Source organism: Silene latifolia, chromosome 10 (assembly GCF_048544455.1).
Source record: "Silene latifolia isolate original U9 population chromosome 10, ASM4854445v1, whole genome shotgun sequence".
Lineage (NCBI taxonomy): Eukaryota > Viridiplantae > Streptophyta > Magnoliopsida > Caryophyllales > Caryophyllaceae > Silene > Silene latifolia.
In genome coordinates, this window is record NC_133535.1 from 156,193,694 (window position 1) to 156,210,338 (window position 16,645).

A 16,645-nucleotide genomic window follows, 5' to 3' on the forward strand; every position below is an offset into this window, starting at 1 on the left:
TTGACAATAAAAATATATGGAGAAAATTAAAAATATTTTGTCGATAGATCACAATTCTGAATCACGACTTCCCCTTTATTCACAATTCTGTCACAATTTCCGTCTACTGTACGTCTGTACCCTGAAAAATTTAATGGCACTTAATCAATCTTTGAAGCTAATTCAAGTTTAGATTATTTTATAATTGTTTAACTTTTTGCTTTATTTTTGCATCATGACAACAGGTAACTCTATACTTAGAAAATAGATCAATTATTAAAGCATTCAGAAATTTCCTTTCACTCTTATAAATCTTACAGCTTCACATTGCATTTTCATGTAACATTATCAAAACTACAATGGCTTCATGGGTGAAAGACATCGAAATTTCCCAATTAACAATCCCCTTAACCATCACTCGAAAAGAGGTGGTGAATCCAAAGTCCGATCCTCACAACCATGGTGACACCCTCTATCTCTCTAACTTAGACGATGTGATTGGTTGTTCAGTCCTTACACCAACCGTCTATTTCTATCACTCGGACCGTTCATCGATCACCCGAGTTGTTGATTCTCGAACAACCACCACTGCCAACAATAGTTCAACCCACGACCATTTTTGCCTCGGTCGACGCGCCTCACCACCACCATAGATCTCATTTTTTAAGAAAAAATGTGATGGAAATCACAGATTTATGAAAAACAAAGATGACTTGCAAAAAATTAACCCCATTAATGATTGCCGGTGGTGTCGCCTGCGTCGGAGATGTGCTAAACTGGTGATTGTTGATTTTCTGACAGAAAACCAAAGAAAAAGAGGCACGTGTGTGAGTTCGTCGGCGTTATGGGTGTACCGGTGTTGATGGTCGGAGTCGGAGGTCTGCCGGCGTTGGAGAATGACGTTGCAGGTGGAAGAAAAGAAGATAAGAAGAGGGAAGTTGGAGTCACTACTCAGAGAAATGTGATATGTGTTGGATTAGTGAGAGGTCATTGTCCTCATCTGACTATTTCAAAGTTGGTTCGTAAGTTCGCACCGAACTTTAGGTTCGCACAGGATCCTATTTCTATATATATATATATATAGGGGCGGCGGAGTCAGGTGCGAACTAAAGTATGGTACGAACTGTACGAACTAAGTTGAAAAACTCAAATCACAGATTAATCACAGATTATCCAATCACGTTATATGTTATTGACCATATTTTCACTTCCTTTTCACACTCAACTATCCCACTGGACCCACATCCCTCTTTCTCTTTCACCATACCCACACCTTATAACCTCGGCGCCGGCGCCGGCGCCAAACCCAGCCGACAACATCACTGATGAAGCCTTTACAATTCCGCGACTTGTACCTCACACTCCTTTCTCCCTCTTCTCCCCGTTTTTTACTCCGTCTCCTGCGAAAGTATGACCTCATCCTCGAATAAAATCTGCGACGTCACCATCGGTCATCAATTTCTCTTTCTCTTTATCATCTCCACTCCGACCTATCAATTTCCGACGACATCCCGTGTTTGAGACCGTTAAATTCGCCGACGATTCCTATTCTACTCCCCTTATTGATTTTCGAGGGTTTGAAGCGATTCGTTGTTGTTTACGTGGTCAGCTGTTGCTGGTGGATAAAGGTCGGGATTCGTGGTGTTTGGCCTTGGGTATCCATGATCTGCTGTGGTGGTGGCTCGGGTGATTTCGAGTGTGCGGGGAGTGGTGGTCATGAGTCAGTAGGGTAGTCTTGTGGGTTTGTGGTGACGACAATGTGGGCAGTAAATGGCTGTGTGTGGTGGTGGTCGAGGGAGTGAGTGGAGGCGGTGGTGGACTATTCAAGTGTGGTGAGGGGTCATGGGTTCGAAGGTGATGGTACGTGGATACATAGAATAGGACTTCTAGATACACTTCTACTATCGAGTAAGTACAGATTTTGTTGTTTAATTAAACTAATGGGTTATTGCTTCTTCCTTTTGTCTAGCAGTCGAGCAAATCGAGGTTTTCGAGATTATGTTGTGTTTTGAGAGGGTTGGATTTGAAGACTTGCTTATTCTTCTTCTTGATTGTCCCGTTGGGCACTTTTGGTGTCTATTTACGTGGCCAGAAGATCACTTATTTTCTCCGACCTTTGTGGGAAAAGCCACCTAGACCTTTCCATACAATCCCACATTATTACAGTGAAAATGTGGCATGGAGAATCTCTGTAAGCTCCATGGATGGAAAGTTCGCGTCTATCCAAGGTGTGTTTTTGATGCTATTTTTTTCAGCAATGAGGTCGACATACTTACTTCAAGATGGCAGGAATTGTACCCTTAAATCACACAGTTTGTCGTGCTTGAATCTAATTCCACGTTTTCCGGGTTGCCTAAGCCTCTGGTCTTTGCTGCCAATCGTGACAAGTTCAAGTTTATTGAGCCTCAGGCCAGCCTCGCCTCAAGTTTTACTTTTGTAAATGTGATAGATGAAATTAGCAGGAAGAACGTGATATAGAGTTTGTTAGAGTTGAGGTCCATGGCAATTTTATGATATTGACTACTTTTTGTTTTTGTCTAGGTTATTTTGTGCTAGTAGTTGCTTGTTTTATACACTCTGTTTTAAGTATTTGTAGAGCAACTCATGGGAAACTTCATTTTTAGTACTAGCTATTGCAGCAAGCCATTGATTGTCATCATATGGGACTTGTTTAATTTTATTGTTAATTTGAAATCTTGAAATTGGATGTCACCGCTTGCTCTCGGTAATTGTGTGATAAATGTGGCTACCATGCTTCAGGTATTAATGGTTATATAAACCAACTTTAAACCACAGAAGGGCATATATCATAGTTAAGAAGTGAAAACTACAGTATATAGCTACTTACCCTGCAGATTTCAAACGTATATGAGACTTGATTGAATTGAATAATTAAATAATTGGTTCACTAATCTTGAATTTCAAAAGGCAAAATCATATTACAGTACTTCTGGTCAATGCCAATTTCGGGTCCTAATTTCATTATCATAAAGATAAACATGCGAATCATCCATTCCCATCTGTGCGAATAGTAAGCCGATAATTAATCACTCACATGGGACTCTTACTTTTTTGTGGTATTTTTTGTTACATTTACTTAAGTGAAGGATGAACTAAGAGGCAATATTTTGATAGAATTGAAACTAACAAATAACCACGGTAAAGTATAAGTCATCCACAAAAATGTTAGTTGCTTAATTCAAACAATGAAGGATGCTTTTTTGTTTCGGACTCGGCTCGTTTTATAAAGTATTCAGCAACATATTTTATCTTAAAACATACTAACAAGGTACAAAAATTTAACTAGGAAGTAGGAAGGTAAAAGAGTGTATCTAGCCAGAGAAGTGTATCTAGCTAGTCATAAATGTGTATCTAGCAAAGTAAAGGAGTGTATCTAGCTTAACAGAGATGTGTATCTAACATTGTAAAAGAGTGTATCTAGCAAGGTAAGTGAAGTGTATCTAGCAAGAGATATGAATCTACCATTCTAAATGAGCGTATCTAGCAACTTAGAGGAGTGTATCTAGCTTAACACAGATGTGTATCTAACATTTTAAAAGAGTGTATCTAGCAAGGTAAGTGAAGTGTATCTAGCAAGAGATATGAATCTACCATTCTAAAGGAGCGTATCTAGCAACTTAGAGGAGCGTATCTAGCTAACTAGAGGAGCGTATCTAGCAACTTAGAGGAGCGTATCTAGCTAACTAAAGGAGCGTATCTAGCAACTTAGAGGAGCGTATCTAGCTAACTAGTGGTATGTATCCAGCAGCTTAGAGAAACGTATCTAGCTAATAAGAGAAATGTATCTAGCAACTTGAAGGAGTGTATCTGGCATGTTAAAGACTTGTATCTAACAACTTAATGGGTCAAACAAGGGGGATGGGTATCCTAAATTTAGAACGGAAAGGGGTTTATGGTTAAAACTGAATATAATCGTGTCACACAAATTTCACACTTTATCACATGGCGCAAACGTACAATTAGTTTAAGCATGTTAAGACGGTTTCTCTTAGTCTACGTAATAGTTTTTCTGTTTTTCAAATTATGTAAGGATTTTTAAAAATGCGAAAACTTCAAGAAATGGAAGGAGTATAATCTTGTTTAGTTGCAAACTTAAGAACAATAACTCAAAGTAGTGACAGGATGCTTTTACAGTTGCTAAATAATTTTGGAACAAACTTAGACCACCAAATATGATTTATGAACAAATACAACTCCTAAAATAACATATGCTTCTTGCAGTATCGTTTTTGTGACCAAAGATCGCAAGCACGCGCCATCAGCCCATTCTTGCTGGCAAAATTGTCGACAGTCACATTTGTCTCCTCACATACACATACACCACGCATCCGCCTTCTCATCACCCAACTCCGGAATGTCGTCCCTGCCATCACCCCCACACTGGTTAACATATCTTTGACCAAGGATATTTTACGACTCAAATTAGAATCATCGCTAGCACACAATATTATCAGCATAAATACATAAATTAGCATCATCCTCATCATCAATTAGGCTGTAAGGTTAATTATGGAACCAGAACTAAAAAAACCAGGAAAAAGACAAATAGAAGAAAGCAAGTAATGAATTTGAAATCAGATGGAAACACTTGTGATTTGGAACTGGGGCTTTGTACCAAGAATGCAAAACCTGGTCAAAAATCAATGCCAGCACAACTAGCACTAATTTCATTCTATATCATGAGCCAAAGAATTCGACGACGCTCCGTCATCGATCATCTTGTCCCCATTCAGGAGCTCGGATGACAGCACAACTAGCACTAATTTCATTCCAATCAGATGAATCGTGTTGATTTGATTTTCTCTGGCAAGAAATAATGGATGAGTGGAAGAAAACAGCTAAGAAATAAATGAATTGAAGAAAATCAATTAGGAAAAGATGATCTAGGATTCACATTACAAAATTGAACAGCATCGTCGGCTCTGGTAGAGCGGCGTCATGGTGGGACATTCATCGGCTTTGGGCTGGTCGGGAAATGCACCGTCGTCAATAATGTGGACCAAAAACAGTTGGCTCCGTTGATGGTGGTGGTGTGTGATGATGGAAAATAGTATTAAATGGGAGTATAAGTTGTGTTGTTCGAGTCGGGGAGAGAATTCGTCGTCAATTGGACCGTCGACGAAAGTCCGACAGCCGTCTCCGGCGAGGTGGTGTTGAACCTCCATCATGTGGGGTGGTGGGCTGGTGGGTAATGTTAGGAGGGGGGATTACAGAAGCTTCAATAATGGGGGTTGTGCGATGGAAAGGGAGACGAATGTGAGCCATTGATTAATTTAATCTAAGGGCTGTTATTTAGTTCGCACGGTTCGCACCGAACTTTTAGTTCGCACGAGATCCTATTTCTATATATATATATAGAGAGAGAGAGAGTTTGGATCTTGTGAGTTTGGTTCTTATGGTGAGTTGTGAGTTTAGCCACTAGATTATATTAGAGATGAATGACCAAGATCTAATCTTACCTGTCATATAAAATCACTGTCATTTACTTATTTTCTCTTTTTTCTAGTGCTACTCTTTTTTTTTTTTATCTCCTTTTTTTTTTACCTCGTGTTATTATGCTTTTTTTTTACAACTTTGATTTTTTTTCCTCTTATATTTTTCTCTAATTTTCTCATTATGTTACCTTTTTTTCTTTTTCTTTTTGTACCAATTTTTTTTTACTTGAACTTTTTTTACTCTTATTTTTTACCTCGTGTTATTATGCTGTTATTGTGCTTTTTTTACTTTGATTTTTTTACGACTTTGATTTTTTTTCTCTTTTTTTTACCACATGTTATTGTTATTCCGCTGTTATTGTGATGTTATTCTACTGTTACTTTGATTTTTTTTTACGACATGCAAATCAAGCAAACCCACTAAGAGAAACCTCCATTATCATTATGTAATCATTACACAATTATCACAACATAAATGAACAACCATAAACCCACGCATAACAAAAAGCCAACCAAAATAGACACTGTGAAGCATTCGGCATTCGACATGTGCATAATCCATCCTGTTTGCACGTAAATCCGACTGTTTGTTACCGGATAAGAGCCAGTTCGTTGTATATCGTACTCTTTTTAGTCACTGTGAAGGGCGTGGTTGTTTTCATCGCTATTTTTCCTTATTTCTCATCTGTCCTTCGTCATAAATCGCATATAAATTAAACCCCTGTTTCGACTCTAAAAAGAATAGATCGCTTTGACCCATAAAAAACGAGTTAATAAGTTTGATCAATTTTTGGCTAAAACACCCATTCAATTTAATCGTGTCACTTTCAAAGATCAAACCCATTCAATCAATACTATATATTAAATCCAGAAACCAAGGGACTTCAATGTAATTAAGAAAGTTATACAAATTAATTATACTATATAGTTTTAAATCACTAGCACCGTGTAATGGACCCGATTAAGGGATCTCAATGCAAATATTATATAGATTGGGTTAAAATTAAATTATATAGAAGCTTGGTAATTTTCCTAAACATTTGTAAGAGACTAAAACATGGTCAATTTCCTTAAAATAAAATAATTAATTAAGATGTCAATTTCAAGGAGACTAAAAGAAAGAATATGTTTGGTAATTTTCCTAAATATTTATAGAAGACTAGAAGATGGTCAATTTCCTTAAAATAAAATAATTAATTAGTATAAGCATGCACACTTATGGTATTAATTATTATCATCATAAAATTATATATTAAATTTAAAATCTACGCAATTTTATTAAATTTTATAGTTTATTAGATGTATAGAGATGTTAATTATTTAACATACAAAAATATAATATAAGTAGGTTATAAATAATTAAAGTTAATTCCATAATATATAATATTGCATAATTCTTTCGATTTGATTTAATGCATATATGTAATATATTTATATAAATACATAATTCTCTTAAAATTGCATGCCTAAGTAGTAACATTGGATATAGTTATATGATAGTAATCACTCATTTGAATAGTAAAATTAACAACATTATCAGCGAGATTATATTAGTGAAAGTGGTAGAAACAACAACGGAAGTTGTGAAATAATCAATATTAATGCGGCAATAGTGAAAGTAACAATAATTACGGCGGGAGTAGTGAAATTATCAATATTAATGCGACAGTAGTGACAGTAACAATAATTACGGCGGGAGTAGTGAAAGTAACAATGATTACGGACACATAGTGAAATGTTATTACTATTGTTTCATTTATAAGAGTAAAATATTAATAGCGGGAGTAGTGAATTAGTCTCAAATTTTATTTCATTGTAATTTAGGATATGTCATAGAAAAATATATTAATGATAAATTTATGGGTTATGCAACTTTAATAATTTTATTTAATGAAAAAAAAAATTAATGGTAAGTAGAGGTAGCCCGGGCGAAGCCGGGCACCAATACTAGTTAATTCTAATTTGATATCACTATTAAAATACCTTTGACAAATGGATTAGGTCAATTAGTGATGAGACGGTTTTAGTATGTATTAAGAGGGTCGAATTAGTGAAATTCAAGTGATAAAGGCGGTCCTTAATGAATTATAATGGTACAATGCTTTAAGTTGTAACGTTGGCGGAACTTGGATCCAAATATTTTTTTTTTTTGGTACGACTTGGATCCAAATATTGAGAATACATTTTTACTCCCTCCCTACCCGATCAATGGTAATATGGTAAAAAAAATGGGCTTTGATTTTTTTTACTTTTATTTTTTTACCTCGTGTTATTATGCTGTTATTGTGCTTTTACTTTGATTTTTTTACGAATTTGATTTTTTTTCTCTTTTTTTTACCACATGTTATTGTTATTCCGCTGTTATTGTGATGTTATTCTGCTGTTACTTTGATTTTTTTTACGACTTTGATTTTTTTTTCTTTTTTTACCACGTGTTATTGTGATGTTATTCTACTGTTATTCTGCTGTTATTGTGATGTTATTCCGGTGTCACTTTGATTATTTTACTACTTTGATTTTTTTACTTTATTTTTTACCGCATGTTATTGTGCTGTTATTCTGGTGTTATTGTGATGTTATTCCGGTGCCATTTGATTTTTTTTTCTTTTTTTTACCCGTGTTATTATGCTGTTATTCTGCTGTTATTGTGATGTTATTCCGGTGTCACTTTGATTTTTTTTACTACTTTGATTTTTTTTTACTTGTTTTTTTACCACGTGTTATTGTGTTGTTATTCTGGTGGTATTGTTATTCTGGTATTATTGCGATGTTATTCCGGTGTTACTTTGATTTTTTTTTACTACTTTTTTTTATCACTTGTTATTTCGTTGTTATTCTGTTGCTATTGTGTTATTACTTTGGTGTTATTATGGTGTTATTCCGATTAGCCTCACTTTCACATATATAAAATGACTCGCAGTAATTCTCCACCGTATACGTCATAAGGTGGGACATCTACGAGAGACAAAAAAAGGCCTAGAAATAAAAGAGAGAAAAAAAATAGTATCCCATGTATAAAAGAACCAATATTAGTATCCCATGTGAAATTTTCATCAGTAATCTCAATTGCAATGTCGGAACTGGAACTGTCATCATAAGGGACATACACTTTTTGTATGAGATAAGAATGGAGTTCATCGAGTGAAATAAAAGATGCAACTCTTCCCAAAGAGACTTTTGTTTGGACTAGTGAGGAAATTGCATCAAGAAGATTGTAGATTGGCTCTTGGAGAACCCGAAATGTGGCAAGTGCAGACAAGATTTTTTCCGGCATCAAGAGGAACTCGAAAAATTATACAAGAACCAAATGAGACCAAAGCCACAAATGTAGGAGCAACCCCATACACAAAAGTCATTATTGCTGTATTAAACATGTACTTCTTCAACCATAATGTCTCTGTCTTTCTTAGTTTAAGAATCCTCGAGAAAAAGCTCATCTCCCACCCTTGTAATTTAAGAGTTGTCATATTCCGTAAAATTTACTTGGTTATCTTCATTCTATCATCTTTCGCCTCTATCAAGTTTCCTTCAAATCTCAACTGCCATGTACCAAAGGCCGAGTTTGACAACATGACCAACATAGTTGCAGTTAAAGCAAAAAATGATGCAATCCCCAAACTCTTGTATAATACTTATAACCAAGCCTAGCACAATTTGCAAGATAATCAAAAAGGGATTATGGATATAGACACCAAAGTCGTTTATCCTGTCTACATCAACGGCAACATGGTTAATGAACTCCCCACCTTCCTCGCGTTGCTTCGATTGCAACGAAAGTTTATCAAACACATGATTGAAAATTTGGGGGACCAACTGAAACATTAGTGAGTGATCCACAGTTAATGAGATAGTTATCAGATGGATCAAACTGTAAGGAGCATTTTATCAAACACATGATGAGCATTATTCGAAGAAGATTACTCATCATCATCACCATAAATTCAACCTCAAATCAGCAAACTAATGAAAACCAAACCCAACTGAATAAATCATTCAACTGGCAAACTAACCTCAAACCTAATTAAAAAAAACAATGATAGGACGGTAGTAGCAGGATGGAGAAAGATAATTTTGATTGTGGAAATAATATTATGAAATATATGGTGTATATTGTAGATTGGAAAGAATATCATGTAAATAATATAGTTGCTAGTTTTAGGGAGATTAATTAGGAGGAATATCCTGTATATATGTAATTGCTATTGGTATTTTCTAATCAATACAATTCAACGTAAAACCCTAAAGCTTGTTCTCTGCCTCTCATATTCTTTCATGGTATCAGAGCTAGGTAGATAACTAACAAAATTAAAATACTTAATCATCGAAGAGCCATGCCAGGAGACGAAGGCAAGGGCTCGAAAAGCAAGACCATACCCACCACTTCTCCCCTTTACCTTCATCAATCTGACAACACCAACCTTTTCTTAACACAAATCATTTTTAATGGTGACAATTACGATTTGTGGGCACCTGCCGTAAGGAATGGTTTGGATGCAAAGAATAAATTGGGATTTATTGAAGGAAAGGTTAAAAAGCCAATCGTCGATGATGAAGAAAACAATGTTGAAGCAGTGGCTTGGAGACAATGTAACGCCATGTTGAAAGCATGGCTACGGAATGTAATCGATATTAAATTACATCCAAGTATCGCTTTTGAACAAACCGTCTCGGAAGTTTGGGCGGAATTAAAGAGCAGATACTCTGCTGGAAACGCACCAAGGGTGCATCAACTAAAGGGAGATCTGACCGAATTGTCAGTGCTTGAATATTATACAAAATTGAAGACGATTTGGGATGAAATTGCTAACTACAGCAAGGTTCCAAATTGCACCTGTGGAGCGGCAGTAGAAATCGCCAAAGAACGAGAAGAGGAGAAGGTCCATCAATTTTTTATGGGACTCGACAACAAACTGTATGGACATGTCCTTACTAATTTATTGATGGAAGACCCCATCACCACCTTGCCTCGTGCGTATGCCTTGATATTGCGTGAAGAGAGACACTCGAGCATGACCAAGGAAAAGGACGAGAGCAATGAAGCTGCCATGGCAGCGAAATTTTATGGGACTGCAAAGGGAAAAGGCAGTTATCCAAAGAAAGATGAAGAAGAAGAGACTGAACCTCCATATTGCACCCACTGTAAGAAGTACTATCACACGGAAGAGAATTGCTACGACAAACACGGGTATGAGACCGTGAAAGCCAGAGAAAGAGGAAGGGGCAGACGTGGAGGATATGGCAGGGGTCGTGGAAGAGGACGGTCCCAAGGACGAGGACAACAGGACACTTATCAAGCAAATGCAGCGAGCAATCTGTCCAATTCGAAGGAGGGAGAGACGTCCAAGAAGAATTTGTCTTTCACCAATGATGAAATAGAAAGAATTTGGATGTTGTTAAATGCTAGCCCAGAAGGTAGTGAAAGATTGACAGGTATGCATACTAAAATCGATCGCGAATGGTTAATTGATAGCGGTGCCTCGCATCACATGATAGGGAGGCAAAGTTGTCTCACGGATATTTGGATCGATGAACCGTCAAATGTAGGACTGCCAGATGGGCGGAAAATTAAGGCACATGAACATGGCAAAATAATATTGAATGATGATTTTGTGTTAAAGGACGTATTATATGTCCCCACTTTGACATGTGACTTAATTTATGTGCAACAGTTGATTCGAGAAAACAATTGTGTTGTAACATTTTTTCCCGACTATTGTATAATGCAGGATCCGGTTTCGAGGAAGGAGATTGGACGGGGTGAGCATCATGATGGGGTTTACAAATTCAAGTCGAGTAAGGAAGAAGTTGCTGGCAAGGTGAATATGTCGAAGGATGGAGAGCTTTGGCATAAAAGACTTGGACACCCATCAAGGAGTAAATCGCTTTCTTTTTCTGCATTAGTTAATTACAATTTGAATTGGAACTCTAGCCAAATTTGTGATTCGTGTTGTAGGGCTAAACAAACTCGTAATTCGTTTAGCTTGAATAATAAACGGTGTGATGAATTGTTTGGGTTAATTCATGTTGACATTTGGGGAAAATATCCTATTGCCAGCTTATCTCGTGCTCATTATTTCTTGACTATAGTAGACGACCATAGTCGAGGGGTGTGGATTTATTTGATGCAAGACAAGAGTGAGGCGAGCAAGTATATGAAATTTTTTTGCCAAATGGTTAAAACTCAATTCAATAAAATAGTTAAGATTATTCAAAGTGATAACGGAAGTGAGTTTTTATCTGGTGAAATGAAAAATTATTATGAAGAAAATGGGATATTGTTTCAGTCCAGTAATGTTGATACCCCGCAACAAAATGGGAGAGTTGAAAGAAAACATTGTCACATTTTAGAAAAGGCTAGAGCATTACAATTCACGAGCCATTTACCAATTGAGTTTTGGGGGGAGTGTGTTTTAACAGCTGCTTATCTCATAAATCGCACACCGACACCAATACTCAAAAATAAAACCCCATTCGAGATTTTGTATCATAATAAACCCAATTTGACCAATCTAAAAGTCCTTGGTTGCTTGTGCTATGATCATAGTAAAGACAAACCACGGGATAAGTTCGGGGAACGGGGAAAGCGATGTCTATTTTTGGGTTACTCACAAGGAAATAAAGGATGGAAGGTATATGATTTGAACACTCGTCGAGTCTTTGTTTCGCGTGACGTGATATATTTTGAACATGTATTTCCTTACTACAATCCAAACAACTCAAATGACCAACCCAATAATCCCCATGATCGGATGGAGTATGTTGAAGACGATTTGGAGGACGTTGAGATGAGGAATTCCATGGTGAGGAGGAAGTCGAAACAGAAAATTCAAATGAAGGGCACTTAGATTCTGCCGTGCCAACAGAAACAGTACCCCATTCGACACCAATTGAAAACAATGAGCAACTTGGTCGTGGAGCAAGAGAACGAAGAGAGCCATATTAGGCGAAAGACTACGTGTGCAAGTCGACTCGAATTGTAAAACCCATCGTCAATGCTCATCCGGACCAGTTGACTTCCAAGAAATCAGGTACTCGTTATCCCTTAGTTAATTATATTGACACGAATTGTTTTACCAATGCCCATAAAACGTTTCTAACGAAAATTGACAAGGTTCGAGAACCAATTTATTACCATGAAGCAGCAGGAAATGCAAAATGGAGGGAAGCAATGAATAAAGAAATAGAAGCGTTGGAAAACAATGGGACTTGGAAAATTGTGCAATTACCAAGTGGAAAGAAACCTATCGGTTGTAAATGGGTATACAAAGTGAAGTATAAAGTGGATGGGTCAATTGAAAGATACAAAGCGCGATTGGTGGCGCAAGGTTTTACTCAAGTCGAGGGAATTGATTATCACGAGACGTATGCACCGGTGGCGAAAATGACTAGTGTCCGTTGTCTATTAACCGTGGCTTTGGCAAAGAAATGGAGCATTGAGCAGTTGGATGTCAACAATGCCTTCCTACACGGAGATTTGGAAGAAGAAGTATATATGCGGATTCCATAGGGATTTGAACGAAAGGGGGAGAATAGAGTTTGCAAGTTATTAAAATCGATTTACGGGTTAAAACAAGCATCTCGTAATTGGTTTGCAAAACTCAAACAATTCCTAATAAGGTATGGCTTCGTTCAATGCTTGGCCGATTATTCGCTTTTTACATACAACAACGGAGTCACATTCATTGGTCTCCTGGTTTACGTCGACGACATGATCATAGTGAGTAATAACAATGAAGCAAATCGAAATTTTAAATCGACTCTTGACAAGCGTTTTGGTATAAAAGACTTGGGTCGACTTAAATATTTTTTGGGTATTGAAGTAGCACATGGGACGGAAGGTTTGTTTTTGAATCAACGAAAGTATGCACTAGGAATAATAGAAGAGGCAGGGATGGATGGCGCAAAACCCGTGTATACTCCCATGTTCCAGCATCATCAATTGGAACTTGCAAGGAGTGATCTATTGAAAGATGCAATGAAATATCGACGATTAGTCGGAAGATTGGTTTACTTGACAATCACGAGACCAGACCTCGTTTACTCAGTCCATATGTTGTCTCGGTTTGTTAGTGAACCTAGAAAGGAGCATTGGGATGCAGCCTTAAGGGTTGTACGATATGTGAAGATGAACCCAAGCAAGGGGATCACTCTAAGAAGAGGGTCGAGCTTGGAGCTGCGAGGGTATTGCGATTCTGATTATGGTCGATGTCCTTTGACGAGGCGTTCATTGAGTGGTTATTTTGTTTCACTTGGATCGTCACCTGTGTCGTGGAGAGCAAAGAAACAAGCAACGGTCTCAAAGTCTACGGCTGAAGCAGAGTACCGTGCAATGGGAAGTGCAACAAGCGAATTGATTTGGATGAAATCGTTCTTAGCCTCGTTGGGTGTGTTTCATACAAAACCTATGGAATTGTGTTGTGATAATCAGGCAGCAATTTATATTGCAAAGAACCCGGTGTTTCACGATAGGACGAAACACATAGAAATCGATTGTCATTTTGTTAGACAACATCTTGTGGAGAACACGATCAAAATGGTACATGTGCGAAGCAAGGAACAAGTAGCAGACTTGTTTACTAAAGCCTTGGGAGGAGAAGCGTTTCACTATTTACAAGGCAAGTTGGGACTCGGTTTACCCGGAGCTCCAACTTGAGGAGGAGTGTGGAAATAATATTATGAAATATATGGTGTATATTGTAGATTGGAAAGAATATCATGTAAATAATACAGTTGCTAGTTTTAGGGAGATTAAGTAGGAGGAATATCCTGTATATATGTAATTGCTATTGGTATTTTCTAATCAATACAATTCAACGTAAAACCCTAAAGCTTGTTCTCTGCCTCTCATATTCTTTCAAACATTGATGTATTACTTCCAAATTTGTCCTCGGTTATTGATAGGGAAAGTCGATTGGATTTGTCGATCAAAAAAATTAGGTTTTTTTATTTGGGTTTATAGAGAATGTTGAAAAGAGATTTTTTTTCCGGTGGACTTATGTTTTCAGCGAAGGAGTGTTGTACAACTGTCCGTGTTTTGGTTGTTGGGTTATTGATTCAATCTGAGCCATCTGTTTTTTCTCATTCAATGGCTGAGATTTTCCAAACTCACAACTCACCATAAGAACCAAACTCACGAGATCCCGCGCCTATATATATATATATATATATAGAGGCGCGGGATCTCGTGAGTTTGGTTCTTATGGTGAGTTGTGAGTTTGGAAAATCTCAGCCATTGAATGAGAAAAAACAGATGGCTCAGATTGAATCAATAACCCAACAACCAAAACATATTAGGCGAAAGACTACGTGTGCAAGTCGACTCGAATTGTAAAACCCATCGTCAATGCTCATCCGGACCAGTTGACTTCCAAGAAATCAGGTACTCGTTATCCCTTAGTTAATTATATTGACACGAATTGTTTTACCAATGCCCATAAAACGTTTCTAACGAAAATTGACAAGGTTCGAGAACCAATTTATTACCATGAAGCAGCAGGAAATGCAAAATGGAGGGAAGCAATGAATAAAGAAATAGAAGCGTTGGAAAACAATGGGACTTGGAAAATTGTGCAATTACCAAGTGGAAAGAAACCTATCGGTTGTAAATGGGTATACAAAGTGAAGTATAAAGTGGATGGGTCAATTGAAAGATACAAAGCGCGATTGGTGGCGCAAGGTTTTACTCAAGTCGAGGGAATTGATTATCACGAGACGTATGCACCGGTGGCGAAAATGACTAGTGTCCGTTGTCTATTAACCGTGGCTTTGGCAAAGAAATGGAGCATTGAGCAGTTGGATGTCAACAATGCCTTCCTACATGGAGATTTGGAAGAAGAAGTATATATGCGGATTCCACAGGGATTTGAACGAAAGGGGGAGAATAGAGTTTGCAAGTTATTAAAATCGATTTACGGGTTAAAACAAGCATCTCGTAATTGGTTTGCAAAACTCAAACAATTCCTAATAAGGTATGGCTTCGTTCAATGCTTGGCCGATTATTCGCTTTTTACATACAACAACGGAGTCACATTCATTGGTCTCCTGGTTTACGTCGACGACATGATCATAGTGAGTAATAACAATGAAGCAAATCGAAATTTTAAATCGACTCTTGACAAGCGTTTTGGTATAAAAGACTTGGGTCGACTTAAATATTTTTTGGGTATTGAAGTAGCACATGGGACGGAAGGTTTGTTTTTGAATCAACGAAAGTATGCACTAGGAATAATAGAAGAGGCAGGGATGGATGGCGCAAAACCCGTGTATACTCCCATGTTCCAGCATCATCAATTGGAACTTGCAAGGAGTGATCTATTGAAAGATGCAATGAAATATCGACGATTAGTCGGAAGATTGGTTTACTTGACAATCACGAGACCAGACCTCGTTTACTCAGTCCATATGTTGTCTCGGTTTGTTAGTGAACCTAGAAAGGAGCATTGGGATGCAGCCTTAAGGGTTGTACGATATGTGAAGATGAACCCAAGCAAGGGGATCACTCTAAGAAGAGGGTCGAGCTTGGAGCTGCGAGGGTATTGCGATTCTGATTATGGTCGATGTCCTTTGACGAGGCGTTCATTGAGTGGTTATTTTGTTTCACTTGGATCGTCACCTGTGTCGTGGAGAGCAAAGAAACAAGCAACGGTCTCAAAGTCTACGGCTGAAGCAGAGTACCGTGCAATGGGAAGTGCAACAAGCGAATTGATTTGGATGAAATCGTTCTTAGCCTCGTTGGGTGTGTTTCATACAAAACCTATGGAATTGTGTTGTGATAATCGGCAAATTTATATTGCAAAGAACCCGGTGTTTCACGATAGGACGAAACACATAGAAATCGATTGTCATTTTGTTAGACAACATCTTGTGGAGAACACGATCAAAATGGTACATGTGCGAAGCAAGGAACAAGTAGCAGACTTGTTTACTAAAGCCTTGGGAGGAGAAGCGTTTCACTATTTACAAGGCAAGTTGGGACTCGGTTTACCCGGAGCTCCAACTTGAGGAGGAGTGTGGAAATAATATTATGAAATATATGGTGTATATTGTAGATTGGAAAGAATATCATGTAAATAATACAGTTGCTAGTTTTAGGGAGATTAAGTAGGAGGAATATCCTGTATATATGAAATTGGTATTTTTTTTTCTCTTTTTTTTACCACGTGTTATTGTGCTGTTATTCTACTATTATTCTGCTGTTATTGTGATGTTAT

The 16,645-nt window shown here is 37.5% G+C and overlaps 1 protein-coding gene across 1 annotated transcript; it reads left to right on the forward strand.

The window, feature by feature from the left end:
- The first annotated feature begins 9,766 nt into the window (after positions 1-9,766).
- On the forward strand, positions 9,767-12,280 carry LOC141608714 (uncharacterized). Its single transcript, XM_074428059.1, has 3 exons — positions 9,767-10,865; positions 10,980-11,056; positions 11,162-12,280. Exons 1-3 carry the CDS (start codon positions 9,767-9,769, stop codon positions 12,278-12,280), a joined length of 2,295 nt encoding a protein of 764 aa, XP_074284160.1.
- Positions 12,281-16,645: the final 4,365 nt, after the last annotated feature.

Bases quoted from the DNA above. Each gene is read 5' to 3' on its own strand.
- LOC141608714 (XM_074428059.1), top strand. From the start codon at position 9,767: ATGCCAGGAGACGAAGGCAAGGGCTCGAAAAGCAAGACCATACCCACC. The intron at 10,866-10,979 runs GTATGCATACTA...CGTCAAATGTAG, and splicing joins AGGTAGTGAAAGATTGACAG to GACTGCCAGATGGGCGGAAA. The intron at 11,057-11,161 runs GTATTATATGTC...TGTATAATGCAG, and splicing joins ATGATTTTGTGTTAAAGGAC to GATCCGGTTTCGAGGAAGGA.